Source organism: Castor canadensis, chromosome 11 (genome assembly GCF_047511655.1).
Source record: "Castor canadensis chromosome 11, mCasCan1.hap1v2, whole genome shotgun sequence".
Lineage (NCBI taxonomy): Eukaryota > Metazoa > Chordata > Mammalia > Rodentia > Castoridae > Castor > Castor canadensis.
The window spans coordinates 110,043,572-110,064,529 of record NC_133396.1 but is presented as its reverse complement, the minus strand read 5'-3'; the positions used below and the strand labels follow the sequence as shown (position 1 = coordinate 110,064,529).

The 20,958-nt window shown below is 39.8% G+C and overlaps 3 protein-coding genes across 7 annotated transcripts in view; 2 read left to right on the top strand and 1 right to left on the bottom strand.

Annotated features, from left to right (window-relative positions):
• Arnt (aryl hydrocarbon receptor nuclear translocator) overlaps window positions 1-1,468 on the bottom strand; it is a 63,911-nt gene extending 62,443 nt beyond the window's left edge. For 2 of the 4 annotated variants that reach the window (XM_074048178.1, XM_020155811.2), the window contains exon 1: window positions 1,286-1,467. In XM_074048178.1, the coding sequence (XP_073904279.1) occupies window positions 1,286-1,310 (25 nt within the window). In that variant the 5' untranslated portion in view covers window positions 1,311-1,467. Of the gene's footprint in view, window positions 1-1,185; window positions 1,208-1,285 lie in introns of those variants that run through there. The other 2 variants (XM_074048179.1, XM_020155812.2) reach the window with 2 other exon arrangements.
• Window positions 745-20,958, top strand: part of Ctxnd2 (cortexin domain containing 2) — a 35,477-nt gene continuing 15,263 nt past the window's right edge. Inside the window, exons 1-2 of one of the 2 annotated variants that reach the window (XM_074048180.1) lie at window positions 745-1,040; window positions 9,477-9,538. The gene's annotated coding sequence lies outside the window, so the exon portion shown is untranslated. The remainder of the gene's footprint in view (window positions 1,041-9,476; window positions 9,539-20,958) is intronic. The other variant, XM_074048181.1, reaches the window with a different exon arrangement.
• On the top strand, window positions 16,644-17,555 carry LOC109681169 (phosphatidylinositol-glycan biosynthesis class F protein). The gene is given in 2 exon segments (XM_020155751.2): window positions 16,644-17,299; window positions 17,302-17,555. Coding segments are annotated over 2 exon segments (630 nt in total). The 5' UTR covers window positions 16,644-16,752; the 3' UTR covers window positions 17,385-17,555.

Genomic DNA, 20,958 nt, shown 5'->3' with positions numbered 1-20,958 from the left:
GCATTTTTCCAGAGCTTCCTCCAAGGAAATTTTAGTCATTAATTTTATCTCCCTTTCTCTTAAAAATTGTTTTAAACTATTAAAAAACTAATATTGACATGTGACAAATTAAACACTTCTTAAAATAGCTGTGTTCCCAGAAATATAATGGAATGCCAGTAAATTTCACAGTGATTCAACTGAAATTTCAAAACCTGGGTATTGCAATACAATACTGCCTTTCACAGACAAAAAGAAAATCAAATTAAAATTTCAACGCGGGGAGGGACAGCAGGGAGTCCCCACCCACCCCCTTTTTTTTCTTAAACGCTATCAGAGATTTGGATTTCTGGGAAAGGATGGGCTTTCCTTTGCAAGAAAATGGCCAAGGACGGCAAGATAAACCAGGCCCCCTAAAATGAACTACTTCCCGGCGAGAAATAACTGTAACGTAGTGGAAAGAGGATTAGGGATTTAAAGATCTCTCTAAACCTGCATTACAACCTGTTTCATCTCTTACACATGATTGGCTAGATTTTTTTTCAATTACTGTTCATTGAGAAATGGCACGTAACTAAACTTTCCTGAACGAATATCAACTGTCTCGACCTAGGCCTAACTAGATTTAAACCTGGAGTTCTGAGAAAAGCCCTGTCCTGAACCACAACTGTAACACAAACCTCTGCCCTCGGCAGCAAAGGACACTAACTACAACCCCCTTCATAGACAACCACGAGTTTCGAAGTACATAGCCCGAGGGGGCGGAGTGGGGCGGGTGACACAACCTAGCGAATCTGAGGATACAGTCAGAGAATTTTAAGTTTTAAGTCAGAATCTAAACGTTTAAATGTCGGAAGCTAGACTTGAGCTAAACAGCAACGTGGCCCCAACGTTCATGAATCCCAACTACTCTCCAAGTCAAGCGAGCCACTCTGCCTCCAGGTCCCCGGCATCAGAGGACTTCAGCCCGCAGAGGGTTAAAAGCCCACCGCAACACAGACCCAAGCGCCGCCAGAAAAAGTGGTGGCAGGCCAGCCGGCGAGGGCTACTGCTCCGACAGAGTGAGTTTGGGGCAAACCCTCGAGTCCCACTGGCTGGCTAGGCTCTCCCAGTCCACCAGTCTCCCCGGCTCCCCCAGAGTCGGACCCTCCCCCAGATCACTCCCCTCCCCCACCGCCCCCCGGCCGCCCCCGCCCGCCCCAGCACCTTCAGCCCCTGCTACCGCCTCTTAGCCATGGGTCTCCTCAGTTGTCAGCCCCTTCAGCCCCTCCCCCTTTACAAGCGCCCCAGTCCACCGATTGCTCACCGGGGTTAGCTGTAGTCGCCGCCATGGCCTAGATGCCACCGCCGCCGCGCCACCCCCCTTCAGTGGGAGGAGCCGCCGCCACCGAGCCGGAGGGGAGGGGGAGGGAAGAGCCACTCCCCAGAAGCGGCACCCTCCCGCCGCCACCGCTACCACGGAATCAAAGATGGCGGATGCAGCATCCCACCCCCACCATCCCAGCCCCTGTGGAGTTGTAGCTACGCCCATAAAGTGGGCGTAGTCGGTTCATGGGCGGCCTCCTTGGGAAAACTGACCAATGGAAGTGCCAAATCGGGTAAAGGGCGGGGCTAGTGCCAGCGAGTCCAGCGAAGGCTGGGCGAAGAAAAAGTCCAGCTGTCTCCTTATTCCCGCCTTCTTTGCGTCAGAGGTCAGTGACCGAGTGACGTCAGTGAAAAGCAATGAAAACGGTGTTCAACTAAAAGTTTCCTTTGGTGGTGGGTTCGTCCAGGTGTTCTGCCTGTAGATGATTTATTTCGTAAATCCTCTTTAGGTGTGCTAATATTTAAACTTCACTTAGTGACTTGTAATCCTTTCAATAGCTTTCTTTTTCTCTTTAAGAAACTTTGTCCCTAGTAAAAGAAAGTTCCATAACTAATTTTTGAATGCCTGCTATGCACCTGTAGGGTAAAAGAATCTGGGCGCTTGTCATCTAGTAAGGGAGATACTGACAGCCAAAACTGGAGGCAATGTTGGAGAAGATATTTTGATTAAGAGTGGGGTGTCCTTCTTTGGTCAATGATAAGGATAAAGTGACATTTTTTAGTAAGGAAGTGATAAGATGATGACCGCACAGATCTATTTTCTAATAAAGGGAAGCTTTTAAACATTTCTGGCCAGACACGTATGTATTTACTCATTTAATCCTCACAACAATACTGTGAAGTAGATTCTACTGTTACTGTCATTTTGCAGGTAAAGAAACAAAAGCAAAGTGTTTAAGCAAAGGGACACCTAGCAAATAAACCCAGTAGTGGTGTAAAAAGCAAACTGAAGGAGTCTGACTTTGGACTCTGACCCAATCCTCTATTTTAGGTCTACAGTTTTATCACTATAAGGTACTACTTTTTCATGTATCTACGTATCTTTCACATATTTTTAATATAAATTTAATTAGAAACCTAACAAAAATTCTATTATGCTGTGGAGCATCTTTGCATCGTTAAGAGGTTGCATGTGGCACTACAAAGACATTGATCCATTTATCTCATTTAGTTAAAAAGCAAGGCACCGACCGGGCACCGGTTACTCATGACTCTAATTCTAGCTACTCAGGAAGATCGAGGTTCCAAGCCAGCCCAGGCAAATAGTTCATGAGATCTACCTCGAAAAATCCATCATGAGAAAGGGCCTGTGGAGTGGCTCAAGATGTATGCCCTGAGTTCAAACCCCAGTACCACAAAAAAAAAAAGGCCAAGGCATTTAAACATAATTTGCATAACATTTACATTTATCAAATTTTCATTTTTGTTACCACTTTGTTGTGTTATATTTCTGATTCTCCAAAAATAAAACATTGAGCTCAGGTGTGGTTCAAGATAGAACTCCTGCCTGGCAAGTGCAAGGCCATGAGTTCAAACCCCATCCCACCAAAAAATAAGTAAATAATGAGGGGTGGTACCAGTGGGAGGGGAAGGATACAAGGAAAGGGCATAGGAGGGTGAATATGCTGGAAATATTATATACTCATGTATGAAAATGAAAAAAGAGACCTGTCAAAATTAGTCTAAGGTGGGGGGAGGGGGGAGTAATGGCCCAAACATTGTATGCACATATGAATAAATGGAAAAAAAAATAGCTATTTCTCTCCATAGAAATGCAAAAAACTGAAGATACTTTTAAGGTAGGATTGGACTGCCTTTAGGGTCTGTTCTAGCAGACCAATACAAAGATCAATAAAAAAGAAGATATCTTAGCTAAAAAAAAAAAAACTAGTCTAAGAATGAGGGGGAGGGACAATAAAGAGAATGATGAAGGGGTGAATTTAAGATATATTGTAACCACTTTTGTAAATGTCACAATATACCTCCAGTACAACATACAATAATATGATTTTAAAAAAGTGAATAGAGGGGGGCGGTAAGGGAGGGGGCAGGGAGAAAGGGGAAGAAATGACCCAAACATTGTATGCACATATGAATAAAATAAAATAAAATGAAACAAAAAAATAAATAAATAAGTGAATAGAATAAAATAAAAAATCAGCCATTCAAAACAAGTACATTGAAAGGATAAATCTCATGTTGGTCTTTTTTTAACCATTTTTTTTAATTCAAGAAAGTTAAAAATAAGTACATTAATATATAAGCAGTAATGATGAAAAAGTAACAAGTACTTTAGTTCAAAATTGTATAGTAAAGGTAGCTAACTATTAAACAAGATACAAGTGCAGGTATAGAATGTGAATTATGTGACTTTAAATGTGACCTGCAAGCAGCCAAAATATCAAATGTAAATAGGAAGTACATCTCTGAATGTCTAAAATTAGGTTTTTTGGCTAGCAATCTGTCCTTTGCCCACTGTACTTCCACTACTGAGAAATTTTGTTAAATACTGACTTGCAAAGCAATGGAAGGTTTCAAGACATTTTTAAGCAAAATGCAAGAATATCTATGCCAAATAAAGTGTGTTTCTAGAATAAGTGCAAAATAGTGTTTTCTAGTATAACATGGAATAACTAGAATAATCTACAATAACTGTGGGAAAAGAGAGCACATTATATTCCTTATGAAAAAATTGGTAGAATATTTGTTACAGAGATGTTTGTACAAATAGCTACAAAGTCAATAATAAATATTTAGCTTGGAGAGAGTATAACAGGCTGTTGGCAAATTTTTTTTATCAAATATCACACAGAATTCTGGAATACAACATGAAAAGGTAATGTCAGCCTTCTACCTGCTAGTGTGTTTACCTCAAGAGTGGACACCACTGATGCATACAAAATGATGGCAGTTCCACTGCATATGGTAGACTGAAAGACATGTTGTTATTTTCTTTCTTTCTTTCTTTCTTTTTTTTTTTTTTCTTTAGTGCTACTAGGGTTTGAACTCAGGCCTTCAAGTTTGCAAAGTAGGCACTCTACTGCTTGGGCCACACCTCCATTGCCTTGCTGTTGTTTTTTTGAGATGGGATCTCTCTGTGTAACTCAAACTGGCCTGTAACTCCCTATTATAGAGCAGACTGACCTCAAACTCACAATCCTCCTGCCTCAGCCTCCCAAGTCGTGGGATTTCAGGTGTGCACCACCACACCTGGCTAGCAAAGATACGGCTTTCAACACTAAGGACAAAGTATTATAATTTTGTAAACATACAGTTTATGTGGTACATACAGAGAAATGCCCAGAAACTTCCTGCTTAGTTTGTCTTTAAAAATTCAAGTTATAGTCTGTGGGCTTAAATGTTAGAGCATCTGTCTAGCAAGCACAAGACTGTGAGTTCAAACCCCAGTACTGCCAAAGGAAAAAACCTCACTCACCTTTGTAAATCGGTGTAAATGACCGTCCATTCTCCACTGGACTTAAGGTGTGGCTCATCAAAGCCAATGAATTGTAGCTTTGGATGTTAATAAATATTTGGAGAAATAAATATTTCTCCTGATTTTGATTCAACATAAAACAAATTAGTACAAAGCAAAAATGTAGTGAATTAGCATCCAGTGAATAATCTTTGAAAGTGAATAGGAATATAAGTGCTTTTTTTCACAATTTAGTTTGGAGGCCAGCAATAGGAAAGGCACTGTCATATATTTGTAATAATGGCAGAAATAAAACTCCCTTCTTTATGATATGGATAATAATTACAGAAATGATTTTTATTATTTCAAGTAGGCTTGCTCAAGTGGTTTATCTGAGCAAATTTTAACTAACATGAGCTTATTACTTCAAGTTCTTAGTGCCACATGTTATAGTTTGGATCTTAAGTTTTCCAAAGGTTCACGTGTTAAAGGCTTGATCCCCAGCTGTTGATACTATGTGGAGCTAGTGGAACCATTAAGAGGTGAGGCCCAGGCAAAGGTGGAGTGGCTCAGGTGGTAGAGCACCTCCCTAGCAAGCATGAGATCCTGAGTTCAAACACCAATTCTGCCCAAAAAAAAAAAAAAAAGACATGAGGCCTAGTGGAAAGAAGTTATGTTATTGGTGGTAATCCCTTGAAGGAAATAGTGAGGCTCTGCCCCCATCCCACCTCTCTTTGCTTCCCACTTCTGTCTACTACGTGCTACATTGCCACAAGCCCAAGGTGATGGGGCCAACCAACCAACCACAGACTGAAATTTCTTTCTTTTATTTATTTTTTTCTCTTTTGAGGGAGGGTCTTGAACTGAGGGCTTCTGCCTTGTAAGGCAGGGCATTCTACTGTTTGAACCATACCTCCAGTCCACAGACTGAAATTTCTGAAACCATAAGACAAAATAAACTGTTCTCAGATATTTTATTTTATCTTTGGGATTTTCTGTTATTGTTGTTTTTGGTGGGACTTGGGTTTGAACTTAGGACTTCGTGCTTGCAAAGCAGGCACTCTACTGCTTGAGCCACACCTCTAGTCTTTTCTTTGTCACAGTGATAGAAAGCTAACTAACACACCATGAGTTTTTCATGTTTTTTATGAATCCACACACATTATTTTTCTTCTGGTTTGTTCAAGCAATGAGTTAGGCAACATTTGACACAATAATGTTTGTCAAAGTAGGTGGCCATAAAAAACTACAGCACCACATTCATTTGAAGGACACTCCCAACCAAACATGACTAATTTTGACATTCTCATCCACCTCATAGTATTTCAGAAGAGCCAGCTTAACTTTCTTTCTCGATACTTAATCTTCTTGGGAGTGGTGTAAGACTTCTTCATTTTCTTAACACCACCATAAATTCTCAACACAAGATGAAGAATGGCTTAGTGTGTGTAACACACTGGGTTCAATCTCCAGGAGAGAAAGAGAGGAGAGAGAAAGAGAAAGAGAAGGAGCAGGAGGAGGAAGTGGAGGAGGAGGGATGGGGAGGAGGAAGGGAATGAGATAAAAGAGTAGACTCCTTTTAAATTTGTAGTCAAAGGGGGCGGGGAGAAAGGGGGAGAAATGACCCAAACATATAAAAAAAGTATATAAAAAATACATAATAAATAAATAAATTTGTAGTCAAAATACATCTATCTTCCATCTTCCATTTGCTTACCAGCAAAGATCAGTCTTTGCTAATCAAGAATAATTCCTTCCTTATTCTGGAAGACCTTTATATTTTCTATTGCATCAAAAGGTTCATCCTTGACAGTGATAGACTTCTCCATAAAAGTCTTTATTATAGGGCTGGGAGTGCGAGTCCCTGAATTCAAACTCCAGTACTGCCAAAAAAATCTGCATCATTATCATAGTTCTACTTCAGATAACAAAACTCATGATTTTTAATATTAAGAACAAAGTCTGGCCAGGTACCAGTGGCTCAAACCTGTAACCTAGCTACTCAGGAGGCAGGTTCTTGGCTCAAAGCCAGCTCAGGCAAATAGTTCACAAGACCCTATCTCAAAAAAACCTGTCTCACACACACACACACACACACACACACACACAAAATCACAAAATAAGGGTTGGTGGAATGGCTCATGATGTAGACAATGGTACCAAGTTCAAACCACGGTACTAAGGAAAAAAGAACAAAGTCTGGAGATTTTGTAAGACCAGACCATGATGCAAATGCCTTGGCTGCCAGGAATTTATTATTTCCCAACAAATGATAACTTTCTTTCTTCATCAGAGAAAAACAATGAACAGCACATTATTGGCTATATTCTAAACCACATCCAAATGTTGCAACAGAGTGGAGAAAATACTTCCCAGAGATGAATGCAACTAATGCAATTGAATACAATTCCTCCTCTTTTCTAAGTTGACATATTCTGCCAGGCACCAGTGGCTCACACCTATAATCCTGGCTACTCAGGAAGCAGAAATCTGGAGGGTGGAGGTTCAAAGCCAGCCCAGGAAAATAGTTCACAAGACACTATCTTGAAAATGCCCAACACAAACAGTGCTGGCGGAATGGCTCAAGTGGTAGAGCACCTGCCTAGCAAGCTTGAGACCTGGAGTTCAAACCCCAGTATTGCCCCCACCACAAAAAAAAAAAAAAAAAGAAAAGAATAATTCAACTTTTGAGGTTACTCTCTGTTCTTCCACTTAGATTCTGAGAAGCTACTGAAATCTATGTTCAATTAGAAACTCTCCATGTTAGCGCCATAGGTCCACGTTAGCTCCAACTGTTCAGAATTAGCTAATAGTAGTCAAATGTTCCTTACCATATCAGATAAGTTGTGCAAATTCAGATTTCATAAATTTAGTAGAAATAAAATTAAGGAATTAGTGGGTTGTGGCTGGGGGCATGACTCAAGAGATAGAGTGCTTATGTAGCAAGCATAAGGTCCTGAGTTCAAACTCTAGTACTACCAAAAAAAAAAAAAAAAAAAAACCTCAGAAGCCAGGTGCTGGTGGTTCATGTCTGTAATCCTAGCTACTTGGGAGGCTGACATCAGGAGGATCTTGGTTCAAGGCCAGCCCAGGCAAATAGTTTTCATGACCCGCCCTCCCCCCCTCAAAATAAACAGGGCAAAATGAACTGGAGGTGTAGCTCAAGCAGTAGAGCACCTGCTTCGCAAGAGCGAAGCCCTGAGTTCAAATTCCATCCCACAAAAAACCCTCAGAAATCATTTGATTGTAAAGCCTGATCTACATGTTTTCATGTACATTTCACTTTACAATATTAAATAGTTACTGTTACTAAACTATTATTGATTTTTTTTGTGGTACAGTGGTTTGAACTCAGGGCCTTGAGTTTGTTTATAAGGCAGATACTCTACCACTTGAGCCACACATCCCCTACTTCTATTGATTTTTAAACTATATAAGTTCTGTTATCTTAACTACTATGATAAACATTTGTGGGGGTTTTGTTGTTATTGTTTTTGTGCTAGGGATTGAACCAAGGGCCTTGCTCATGCTAGGCAAGCATTTTACCACTAGATTTCAACCCCAGCCCTTGGTAAGCCAATTTTTTTCCAGTACTGAGGTTTGAACTCAGGACTTCCCACTTGTGAAGCAGGTGCTCTATTGCTTGAGCCATACCTCCAGCCTTTTTTGTTCTGGTTATATGAGACTATCATATTTTGCCCAGGCTGGCCTGGACCACAATCCTCCTATTTTAAGCCTCCCGCCATTACCAGATGACTGGTGCATGATACCATGCCCAGCTTCTTTCCTTTGAGATGGGGTTTCACAAACTTTTTTTTTTCTTCCTGACTGAGCTGGCCTTGAACTGCAATACTGAAATCCTCCCTATCTGGCTCTCAAGTAGCTAGGATTACAGGCATGAACTTGGCTTTTTTTTTTCCCTTCCTTAGTTTTTTAGAATCAGGGTCTTGTTGTGTAATCCAGGCTGGCCTCAAATTTGTGATCTTCCTGCCTCATCCTCCTATGTGCTAGGATTATAGGTTTGCCAATTTTTTTATTTACTTAGAATAGTTTGCAAATGAGCCAATGTTTTATTAAGTATCCCTGGTTGGGGTTGCCAGATTTAGCAAGTAAAAATACAGGTAAGACAGTTCAATTTGAATTTTAGAGAAACAACAAATACTTAGCATAATTTGTTTCAAATGTTTGTACAGGACATATTTATAGTGAATATTTATTTACATTTTATCTGGCAACCCTACTATTTAGAATTTTAAGAACCAGCAATCCAGGCTATTTGAGGGAAGGGAAAGACTAAAATTAGGAAATCTGCTTTGAAAAGTAGCACCATAAACCAGGTGCTGGTGGCTCACACCTGTAATCCTAGCTACCCAGGAGGCAGAGATCAGGAGGATTGCAGTTCCAAGCAGCCCAGGCAAATAGTTACGTGAGACCCTATCTCAAAAAACCCTTCACAAAAATAGGGCTGTGGAATGGCTCAAGGTGAAGGCCCTGAGTTCAAGCCACAGTACTGCCAAAAAAAAAAGAAAAGTAGCACCACAGAAGAAAGAAAGAGAGAGAGAGAAAGACAGGAAGAAAGAAAGAGGAAGGAAGGAAGGAAGGAAGAGAGAGAGAAAGGCAAGGCAGCACTGTAGAGATGCAGGGGAGTAATTATGAGGATTTGACACACAAATGAAACTGAAAAAAAAAATGATTACCACAAATACTGTTGTTACAGACTAATCAACAAGGCCTGTCATATAATTGAATATGAATGGATGGAAACAACAGAGATAGAAGGTAAGTAAAAACTTAGATTTTTTTCAGTGCAGTTCAGTTGTTGGATTGGTTGGTGGCACAGCCAGGTAAAAATGCTTATTAAGCATATTAAATCATGGCACACCAGCCTAAAAGGGAGGTGGGACTTATAGCTAAACTTGTGCATCAACTGTAAGACACTTATTGTTGCAGAAAATGTCAGCAGTTAAAAGAGATAAGAAAAAAGGAAAAAAAAAAAAAAGACAGGCATAGTGGCAAACTCCTTGTAATCTCAGAAACTTAAGGCAGGAGGATCATGAGTTTGAGGCCAACCTGAGCTACTTAGTGAGACTCTGTCTCAAAAAGGTGGGGGCATGGAGCTGGGAATAGGTCAATGGTACTGCATTTGCCTAGCATGCACAAGGCCCTGGGTTCAATCCCCAGCACCACAAAAAAAAAAAAAGAAAAGAAAAGAAAAAGGTGGGGCAGCTGAATGACTGCAGCTCAGGCCTGTAATCCTAGCTACTTAGGAGGCTGAGATTGGGAGGATTGCAGTTCTAGGCTAGCCTCAGCAAGTAGTTCATGAGACCTCATCTCCAAAATAACCAGAGCAATATGGACCGGAGGCATGGCTCAGATGGTAGAGTACCTGCTTTGCAAGCATGAAACCCCAAATTCAAGCCCCAGTCCTACCAAAAGGGGGGGGCACTTTTATACCTATTTTTGGAAGTATAAATTGCCATAACCTTTTTAGCATGTATTTGTAATACTTATTAAAATTCTAAATGGGCATATCCTACAACCTAGTGCTTTATTGTGTTGAGTATTTTCAAGATGGAGCCTCACAAACTATTTGCCTGGACTGGCTTCCAACCTCAGTCCTCCAGATCTCTGCCTCCTAAGTGGCTAGGATTACAGGCTTGAGCCACCAGCACCTGGCTAGCATTTATATTTTTAATATTTTGAGTAATTTACTCCACAAAAACATTTCCATAGGTGTCCAGAGAAATATGTACAAAAATGTTCATTTCAATATTGGTATAATAACATGAAAGAATCTAAATGTCTATTAATAGCGAAAATGGAATACCCAAGCATTCCATAGCCATTAAAAAGAATGAAGTATAGCTGGGCACCGGTGGCTCACATCTGTAATCCTAGCCACTCACGAAGCAGAGATCAGGAGGATCAAGGTTTGAAGCTAGCCTGGGCAAATAGTTCATGAGACCCTATCTCAAAAAAAAAAAAAAAAATCACAAAAAAGGGCTGGTAGAGTGGTTCAAGTGGTAGAGCACCTGCCCAGCAAGTGTGAGGCCCTGAGTTTAAACCCCAGTACTGCCAAAAAAAAGAATGAAGTGGATTTATGTGTATTAAAATGGAAAGATAGATAAGATATACTTTTAAATGAAAAAAAAAGTTTTTAAAAGATAATAATTAAGCCAGGGATGGTGGTACATATCTGTAATTCCATCACTTGGGAGGCTGAGACAGGATTGTAAATTCCAGGTCAGCCTGGACTACACAGCAGGACACTGTGTCTCAAAAAAAGAAAAAAATTACAGTTATTATTGGGCTAGAGGTATGGCTCAAGTGGTAGAGCACCTGCCTAGTAAACTTGAAGCCCTGAGTTCAAAACCCAGTACCATAAAAAAAAAAGTAAAAATAGTACTTGATCACTAATGCACATTAATAGGAGTTTATAGATGGAAAAGGAAAGCAAAAAACAAATCTAAAATCTTGTATTTTGGGCTAGTGGAGTGACTCAAGTGATAAATGTGCCTGCCTTGCAAGTATGAGGCCCTGAGTTCGAAACCCAGTACCACCAAAAAAAATTAGTTATTATTATATTAACAATACACAATTATTATTATATTATATATAATAATCATAAATATTATATGTTATTATAGCAATATATAATTAAACTAGAGTTAGTCAAACTGCTTACAGTGTAACTCTGGAGAATGGGAATAATTGGAGACTTTTATCTTTTGGTATTTATTTCTGTAATGTTTGAATGTAATATGATTTTATATTACATTTTTAATAATAAAAACAAGAAGATGTAACAATTTTGTTTAAATATCCAACACTAAATAAATAGTAGCTGCTGTAATGAGCCCTTAAGCCTAGTTTTCCCTACTCCAGAAGGAAATAGATATTTATCTTGTCTTAACTCTTCCAAACAATTGAGATGGTATGGTCAAGGGCAAGAAAAACTTGGAAACTAGAAATATTTTAAATTTCTGTATTTATTATTATTTCAGGGAAATAAAAGTTTGAGAATAAGGACTACACCACATTCTCCTTTCTGTCTTCAGCATCTTGAACAGTGATTGTCACATGTAGGAATTCAGTAAACATTAAATATCCCACATCTTTCATGAGTTACTTTTTCAAGAGTGATAATATTTTTGAAAAATTATCTACTTGCAAAAAATAAGCTGTGAGTACATAATACGCACATGGTATAATATAAGCCATCAAGTGCCTTAATCTTGAAGCCCCGGAGTATTTCTCTTCAAATACATTATATATATATTTATAACCACATATTCATACATGATAGATGTCCTATCGAAGTGTTTTGATGAGCCAAATGAAACTCTTGAGGAAATAGTAGTAAAGTTTGCATTGGCGATATCTGTGAACATGTACAATAAGTAAGCTAAATGAAATCATTTTGACTTTTCTAATCCTAATGTTCCAAATAAATTCTTTTGAGGAAAAGTAAAAAAGATTTTAAACCTTCACTGATCTTGTTGACAAGTGGTTCTCAAATCCGACTGTACATCAAAATCACTTAGAGGAGCTAGTTGGTTAAAATCCAGATGCTACCAGGTACTGGTGGCTCAAGCCTGTAATCTTAGCCAATAAGGAGGCAGAGATTATTGGTCAAAGCTGGCCTTAGGCAAATAGTTCTTGAGACCCTATCTCTAAATCTAAAACTGATCACAAAAAAAGAGCTGGTAGAGTGACTCAAGTATTAAGAATGACTCCCTAGCAAGTGTGAGGCTCTGAGTTCAAACCCCAGTGCCATCAGAAAAAAACAGATGCCAACACCCTGAGAATTTCTTATTAAGGATGAGTTTGAGTCCTACAAATTTGCATTTCTAACAAATTCCCAAGTAAGGCTGATAATCCAGAGACCCATTGCATAGATCAAAATGCTGGCCACTGACCCATCATCTACCACCCACATGATCCTACTTTGAAGGTATTACCTTAGCTATTAACCTTGGCTGCCCCAGCCCTGGCAGAGCTGTGGAAATATTTCCTCCACTGATCTAGGCTCCAATTTAATCTAGTGGGATCATTTTCTCACTCACTATGAGAGTGTCTGAAACTTGATCCTGTTTTACTTGAACTATTCATGAAGCTTCTGAGTTCAGTGTGGGAGTGAAAAGGCAGAGAGCTACCAACCACTCTCCTTTTATAAAAGGGGGTTGATAAAAGAGAGGAGCGGCTGCCAAGAGATGTGCTTGAATAGGAGAGACTGCCCTGGCAACAGCCAAATCCATCCTCAGATAGCTCTCTCAAAAGGTAAATAACAACCCATGTTGCCTTTCTGGTGAATTTCCCTGGGAGAAATTCCAACAATTCTGAGTTTATTAGCACCTTCCTGTGAGCTTGGGAAATATGGGGGAAATGACTGGGGGAAGTGAAGAGCTTTGTTTTGTTAGCACTTTTTTGGAAAAGTGAAACTTTCATTTGAGAGGGGATAATTGTCTTGGACATAGGCTCTTTTGGAGGCAAAGTTGGGGGAACCACTCAATGGTCCTGTTAGGCAGAGACTGTTTTTGTTGTTGTTGTTTTAAAGATTGTGACTTCATTATTGTGTTTCTTTACCATTACCTTTTCCTTCAGAATAAACATGTCCAGGAGAGAAAAGCTGGACCTTAGTAAGTTTTGGGCCTTTTGGTTTTCAAGAATGGTAAGGAGCTAGGTACCAGTGGCTCACACCTATAATACTCAGGAGGCAGAGATCAGGAGGATTTCAGTTCAAAGTCAGCCTGTACAAATAGTTTGCAAGACCCTATCTCGAAAAACCCATCACAAAAAAAGGGCTGATGGAGTAGCTCAAGGTGTAGGCCCTGAGTTCAAACTCCAGTACCAAAAAATAAAAGTTGGTAGGGTACTGCAAGTAGGGAGAATGAAGTGATGTGGGAAAAGAGCACATAAAAAGGAAGAAGTCAAAGTGGAACTGACTTACTGAAGATTCATAAATGCTGTTATTTTGTTATTTACTTCAGCAGAACCAAATTTAATTTAAACCAATAGATTCATATCCCACCTTCTGCTCCCCCACTCTAGTCCTGAGCAGTGCTGCTACTTACTTGTCTCAGACAAAACCTTAAAAACCACTAAGGGAAAAAAAATTAGAACAGGTCTTCTCTTTTGGGACTGGTAGAGTGGCTCAAGTGGTAGAGTACCTGCCTAGCAAGTGTGAAACCCTGAGTTCAATGCTCAGTACCATGAAAAAAAAAAGATGAATGGAAAACAAATTTTGGAACTGTGCCATTTTTTTGATAGTGTATCCGTCAAGAAAAGCTATTTTTGCCTAAGAGATCTTGAAAAAGGGAAACTGAATATCCAAGCCTCCAATAATTTGTTGACTTTTTTCCATTTAAAAAAATTACTTAATTTTGTATTCAAAATCTTGTATTTTTGTTTCTTAAGAAAAGATTTATAAACTTCAAGCCCTATAAAACTTAGATCCCTGCATATAAAAATAAGAGTCAAAAAAAATAAGAAAAAAAAATAAGAGTCAAGAATATTAATGGCATACTTAGAACCAAATCAACATCAGCTTTTTTCTCTGCCTCCTTGTCCCCCTCCATAAGAATATATTTTACTTTTGGAAGGGGAAGAAGGAAAGATATGAGCCTAGCAGGATCAAAAGTAGTTGGAATTTGACAGGTATGAGTGAGAAGTCTGAACTAGAGGAGCTTTGATATAAAGTTCAGGAATTCAGATATAATTAGATAAGGAGAAAGAGAATCAAAAGTGACCCATTGCTTCCCAATTTCCAAATATTGGAGGTTTTCCATCTCTGTGTAGTATATGTTAGCTGCTGGCAAATTCCCTCCTTCAAATTCTCTTGTCTCTTCAACTCTGTAACCCTACATTCTTCAGGTTTTCCTACTTATAACTATTACCTCTACATCTCCTTTTCTTTCACCTTACATGCCAACACTCTACTGGCTCGAATTCTCCTTGAGTCTTTTCATCTACTGTGATTTTAATTATCCTATCTTTGGGTGACTCACAACTCCAAAGATCTTGTTTTCTCCTAAATTCTAGTCCTGCTATCTGCCTCCTAAGCATGTTGTGTCAGTAACTTTAAGTTTAACCTACCCCAAACTGAATTCATCATAGTCCCTATCTGCTATTCCTAAAATATCTTCATATCTGCTATTCCTAAAATAGTAAGAACCACTGTGCCAGTGAACCCAGGCACAATGCTTCAAACCTGTAATCCCAGCTACTAAGAAGGTGATGATCAAGAGGATTGAGGGTTAAGGCCAGCCAGACAAAAAAGAAAAAACTCATGCAAGACCCCATCTCAATCAGTGTCTGGGCATGGTGATGCACACCTGTCATCCCAACTAAGAAGGGAAGCACAAATAGGATGGTTGAAGTTCCAGGTCAGCCAGGCTTAAAGCAAGACCCTATCTTAAAAATATCCAATACAAAATAAAAAATTTTATGAGTGACATTTTTCTTTCAGTTTTCCAAATTGAATCCCCAGAATTTCTTTATCATTTCTTCTTTATCATTATGTTCTTTTCTTTTTTCTTTCTTTCTTTCTTTATTTTTGCAGTGCTGGGGATTGAAGCCTAGGGCTTGTGTATGCTAAGTAAGCACCCTGCCACTAAGCTACATCTGTAGGCCCTACATGTCCATTCAATTTCCTTCCGCAATCTCACATCCATTTTTTCCTTTCTGTTTCTCAGTTACCTTAGCCCTTGTTTCCTTTTGAGACTGCTCCCTACTGTTTTTGCTTTATATTGTATGTCATTTTATATCTCCAAAAACCTTTTACATATTCTTGCCGGTTATCTTCCAAAGTATGGCTTTGATAATTTACTTTCCTTGAATGGTGCATACACATATGCCAGGCACTGATAAAGATATTAATTTACTCATGTAAGTATATTAAACACCTATAATGTAGCAGCCCTCCCCCCTATCTGGGACACACTGTCCAATGAATGGGACGGACTCCTGGAGCTTACCACACTCCAGTTAGTCAGTGGGATACACAATAAAATATGCCTCTTGCCCTCCAAAATATTTATCTCCTCAAAAACCCTCAGTGGGGGGAGGGAGGATAAAGAAGAATGATAGGAGGGAATTTAACTAAGATATTTTGCATGCACTTTTATAAATGTCACAATGTACCCCCAGTACAACAATAATAGGACACTAAAAATAAAATTAAAAATAAAAACCTTCAATGGTTCCTCTATGCCTGAAAAAATAAAATTCAAATTCATCTGGGCACTGGTGGCTCATGTCTGTAATCCTAAATACTCGGCAGGCAGAGATCAGGAGGATCATGGGTTCAAGGCAAGCCCCATGTAAAAGTTAGTGAGATCCCATCTAGGCCAATAAGCCAGGCATGGTGGTACTCATCTGTGAGAGGTTGTAGGTAGGAGGATTGAGGCTTCAGGCCAACCCCAGGCAACAATGGAAACCTGACCTGAAAAATAACTAAAAAGCATAAGAAGTCTGGTGATGTGACTTAAATGGCAGAGTGCCTGCCTACCAAGCACACAGTTCTGAGTCCAAATCCCAGTTCCACCAAAAAAAGAAAGAGTAAAGCATTGATAAATACTATTAAATCTTTGTAATGTTAATGATAGACTTTTGCTGTAAGCACCCCCTTGTAATTTTTATTTATTATTTTGGGAGGAGGCAGTATTTTATTTTCTTTTAAATAAGATAAGATATTGGAGTTGGGGCCATTTGACTCCCAGTTGACAGTTGTTAGACTCGTCCCTGCTTGCTCTGGCTGCTTTGAGCAGAGGACTGGCCAGCCAGTCAGCCAGACTGTCCTCACGCCAGTCTGACTACTTTGAAAACTGAATGGATGTCTTGAAAAAGCTATGTGTGTGTTCGGTCGTGTGTGTCCGCCCACCGGGCATGCGCCTGCGCGAGGACCATGGCAGCCGGCAGCGCCTGATAGTGGGAGGCAGTAGCCCCCCCTTTCCCTTCCGCGGGCGGGAAAGTTAGATAGCCATCGAAACACCATGAAAGATACTGATATCAAGGGACTTCTGTACACTCATCTTTTATGCGTATTTTCAGTTATCCTAAGCGTCTCCATTCTGTCATTCTTCTTGGAGAGCTTCTCAATATTGGAAACACATTTGGTGTGGTTGTGCATCTGCTCTGTTTTTGTAACCACTGTCAATCTCCTGTTGTGTTTAGTAGTGAAACCAAATGTATCCTCTAGAAGAAGTTCATTTTCATATAAGGTAACCAGATTTTTGAAATGCTGTATCTACTTTTTTATGTCTTCTGTCTCCCTTCATGTGATTTTTGTTCTATATGGAGCACCACTGATAGAGTTGGCATTGGAAACTTTTTTATTTGCAGTTATTTTGTCTACTTTCACTACTATACCTTGTTTATGTTTGTTAGGACCAAACCTCAAAGCATGGCTGAGAGTTTTCAGTAGAAATGGAGTTACATCGATTTGGGAGAACAGTTTCCAGATCACAACCATTTCTAGTTTTGTAGGAGCATGGCTTGGAGCACTTCCTATTCCACTGGATTGGGAAAGACAGTGGCAGGTATGGCCCATCTCCTGTACACTGGGAGTGACCTTTGGCTACATGGCTGGCCTTGTTATTTCACCACTCTGGATATACTGGAATAGAAAGCAACTTACATACAAGAACAATTAAGAGGAGCAAAAGGAGAAGATATTCTTTGTGCAGATTCCATAAGGGCTGTGCAGAAATGTATATGGTCAAAGCCAAGCAGTTCCATTTACAGCACTGTTTTTTTTAATGTAGTTTAAACCTGATGTGATTGTAGCTTTTTAAATTATGAAGCCCCTGAGAGATTGTACCTTCTATCGAAATAAAGTATTTATAATAGAAAAAAAAATGAAAAAAAGAAAAAGCTATGTGTAACCATAGTCATTTGCTGCTGAAGCAAAGCTGCAGTTCCAGAAAGCACTATCACAACCACAACTGTTTCATACAACTTGAACTGGACCTTTTGGCCATCCATCACAAGTACCAGTGAACTGTAGCAGCCATTTTCACCCAGCCCAGGAAGGGGAGCACTTTCTCTGTGCCCCAGCAGAAGTCCTGTGATTGGTAAAAGCGCAGTCCTTTATACAAACCGGTACCACATCCCTTTTTCTGGCTATGTAAGTAGCCTGTTTGCCTTACTTTTCAAGTCAGCTAGGAGACACTTTTCTGTGCTTCCCCTTAGTGTTGCAATATAAGGCTCAATAAAAGGCTTCTCCCAAGCACCCCTCCCCTACTTGTGATTATTATCATAAGTAGATCTGGCTGAAATGACAACATGAAGAGTAGCAGCAGCAGAGTGGCCGTGGGAGCAGCAGTGGCAGTGACAGAAACTGCTTCACATCTCAGTACCGCACAACTGCCTCAATCGCAGTACCAGCAACAGCAGTAAGTGGTAAGAGGGTGGCTGAAGAGCTCCAGGGAGCAGCCAGAGACAGAGGTGATGGGGACAAAAATGGACAGAAGTATGCAGAAGACCACAGAGGGTGGAGAGCCAACATTGAATACAGAAGGCTGTGAAAAGTCAGGGACAAGAAACTGCAGCCCAGTCACTGGAAGAGTTCCAGGGAACTACCAACCATTATGGGTTAAAGATCCCAACACCCTAGGCCTGAGAGCTGTAACACTAGCCACTGTCAAGGGTCAAGGGTCCTGTCACCCTAGGCCTCAGAGCTGTAACACTAGCCACTGTAGGAGCCAAAGATTCCAACACCTGAGGCCCACCCAGAAGCTGTAACATTACCAGGCACCTTCTGCTACTGTCAACTGCTGTTGTCACTAACTGCTGCTTAGAGCTAAGGATTTCATTCGTTGTTGAGTACTGGGCCACTAACGATTAGAACCCAGGGCAGTAAGCCTCTAACCTAAGCACCTAGAACTATGTCTCTGGCTTCTAAGACCTGGAACCGCAGATTTCTAGTTCTCAGGGCTTGGAGCAAGTCCCTGGATCTGTTAGCCTAGCACAACATGCCCAGCACTTGAGCTAATCCTCAACTACTCATGACATCCATCAGAGTAGAACAAAGGAACCCCAGGCCGCTCAGTGGTAAAGTTCTGAAGTAGCCTCAAACTTGTGGTCCTATTGCCTAGGCTCCTAAGTGTTGGGATTACAGTTGTGTATCACTATGCCCAACTATTTTTGCTTTTGCTTTCTGTGCTTTTGGGGTCTTATTCAAAAATGTTTTCCCATTCTAAGGTTTGGGAGTACTTCCTCTATGTTTTCTTTTACTAGTTTCAAGTCTCAAATTTGTCTTTAATTTTGAGTTGATTTTTGTAACTAGTGAGCGGTAAGGGTCTAGTTTCGTTCTTCTGCATGTGGATATCCAATTTCTCCAGCACCATTTACTAAAAAAGATTATCCTTTCTCCAATGAATGCTCCTAGCACCAGTGTCAAAAATTGGTTAACTGTAGATGTGTGGGTTTATTCCTAGGCTCTCTATTCTGTTCTATTGGTCTGTTTCTATTTTAATGCCAGTACTGCATTGATTACTATAGCTTTGTAGTATATTTTAAAGTCAGGGAGTACAGTGCTTCCTTCTTTGCTCTTTTTGCTGGTTTGGTTATTTAGGGTTTTTATGATTCCGTGCAAATTTTAGAATATTTTTTCTTTTGAGGCAGGATTTCTATGTAGCTCAGGCTGGCCTTGAACTCACGATCCTCATGCCTCTACCTCCCAGAGTGCTGAAATTATAGGTGTGCACCTCCATACCTGACAAGGATCATTTTTTTCTAGTTCTTTATTTAATTTTTTGGTGGCACTGGGGTTTGATCTCAGGGTTTGCGTGCTTACAAAGTAGATGCTCTACCACTTGAGCCACACTCCGGCCCTGTTTTTTTCTAGTTCTGTGAAGTCACTGGTGTTTTGATAGAGACTGCAGTGAATCTGTACATCACTTTGGCTTGTATGAACATGTTTAAGAATGTTCTTCCAATCCGTGAGCACAGTAAGCCTTTCCATTTTTTGTTGTCTTCTCCATTTCCTTTCATCAGTATTTTATAGTTTTCATTGTAGAGATCTCTTAATAATTGAGAAAGATATTTAAAAACTGAGAAAAACATTTGACTGTCCATCAAAATGGCATTTCTTCCTATGATTCTATTGTTTTCTTGTGTATGTTGAGATTATTTTATTAGGAGTGTACAATTTGGAATTGTTATATCTTTCTGCTGAATTAAATCCTTTAAAATGGTCTATTAATCTTCTCTATCCCTGATAATGCTTTTTATCTTAAGGCTTGTTTTATATAATATTAATACAGCTCCTCAGTTTTCTTTTGTTTAGCATTTACCTAGTATACCTTTTTCTATCTCTTTTATTTCCAAGTCTTTAAATTATAAATGAGTCTTTTTAAAAATAGCATATAGCTGGACTGGAGTCAAGGCCAAAAAGTGGATGTTTATCGTGTTTTGTCTGCCCAACATCCAAACATCTTTCCTATTGGGGAAATCTACCTTTATATGAAACTGTGGGAGACAAAACCTCATTCCCACTCCAGAAACCTAGAGAAACCAAATATTCCCTCTTCCACACCTTGGCAGCTAAGGTGATGGTGCGTGACTGGGCCCTCTCCAGTCAAATGCTCTAGACAGAGGCTGGAATATTAAGTGACACAAAGATGACACAATTTATAATTCAGGCATGGCAGAGGCAGCAGTATCCAATGACAGTAGCTGCAGTGCTCAGCCATAGTAGTGTCCAGTGGTGACAATGTCTACTGCCATCATTGCCCTAACCAGATTTCCTGTACTGACCTTGGCTATGGTTTCTGATAGCTGGCTTGTCTTGGTTTCTGCCTATTTAGAAGACTAATTCTCCTTCTGAGATACACCTGATTTCTTTCCAATAAATATCTTTTCTGTCAAATAAGGGAGACTCCATTTCTGATGCTCACAAATAAGAGTCCTGACTAATATATAAATGTTCTTTTTTCTTTTGGAATGAAAGAGAGATGATATGTAAGGTCTGGATTTGCTGAACCAACTTTTTTGGGGGGTGAAGTGGGACAGAGTTTAAACTCAGGACCTTACACTTGCAAAACAGGTGCTCTACCACTTGAGCCACTCTTCCTGTCCATTTTTGCTCTGGTCATTTTAGAGATGAGGTCTCACAAACTATTTGTCCCAGTTAGTCTAGAACTACAATGCTCCCAATCTCAGCTTCCCAAGTAGCTAGGATTATAGTGTGAGCCACT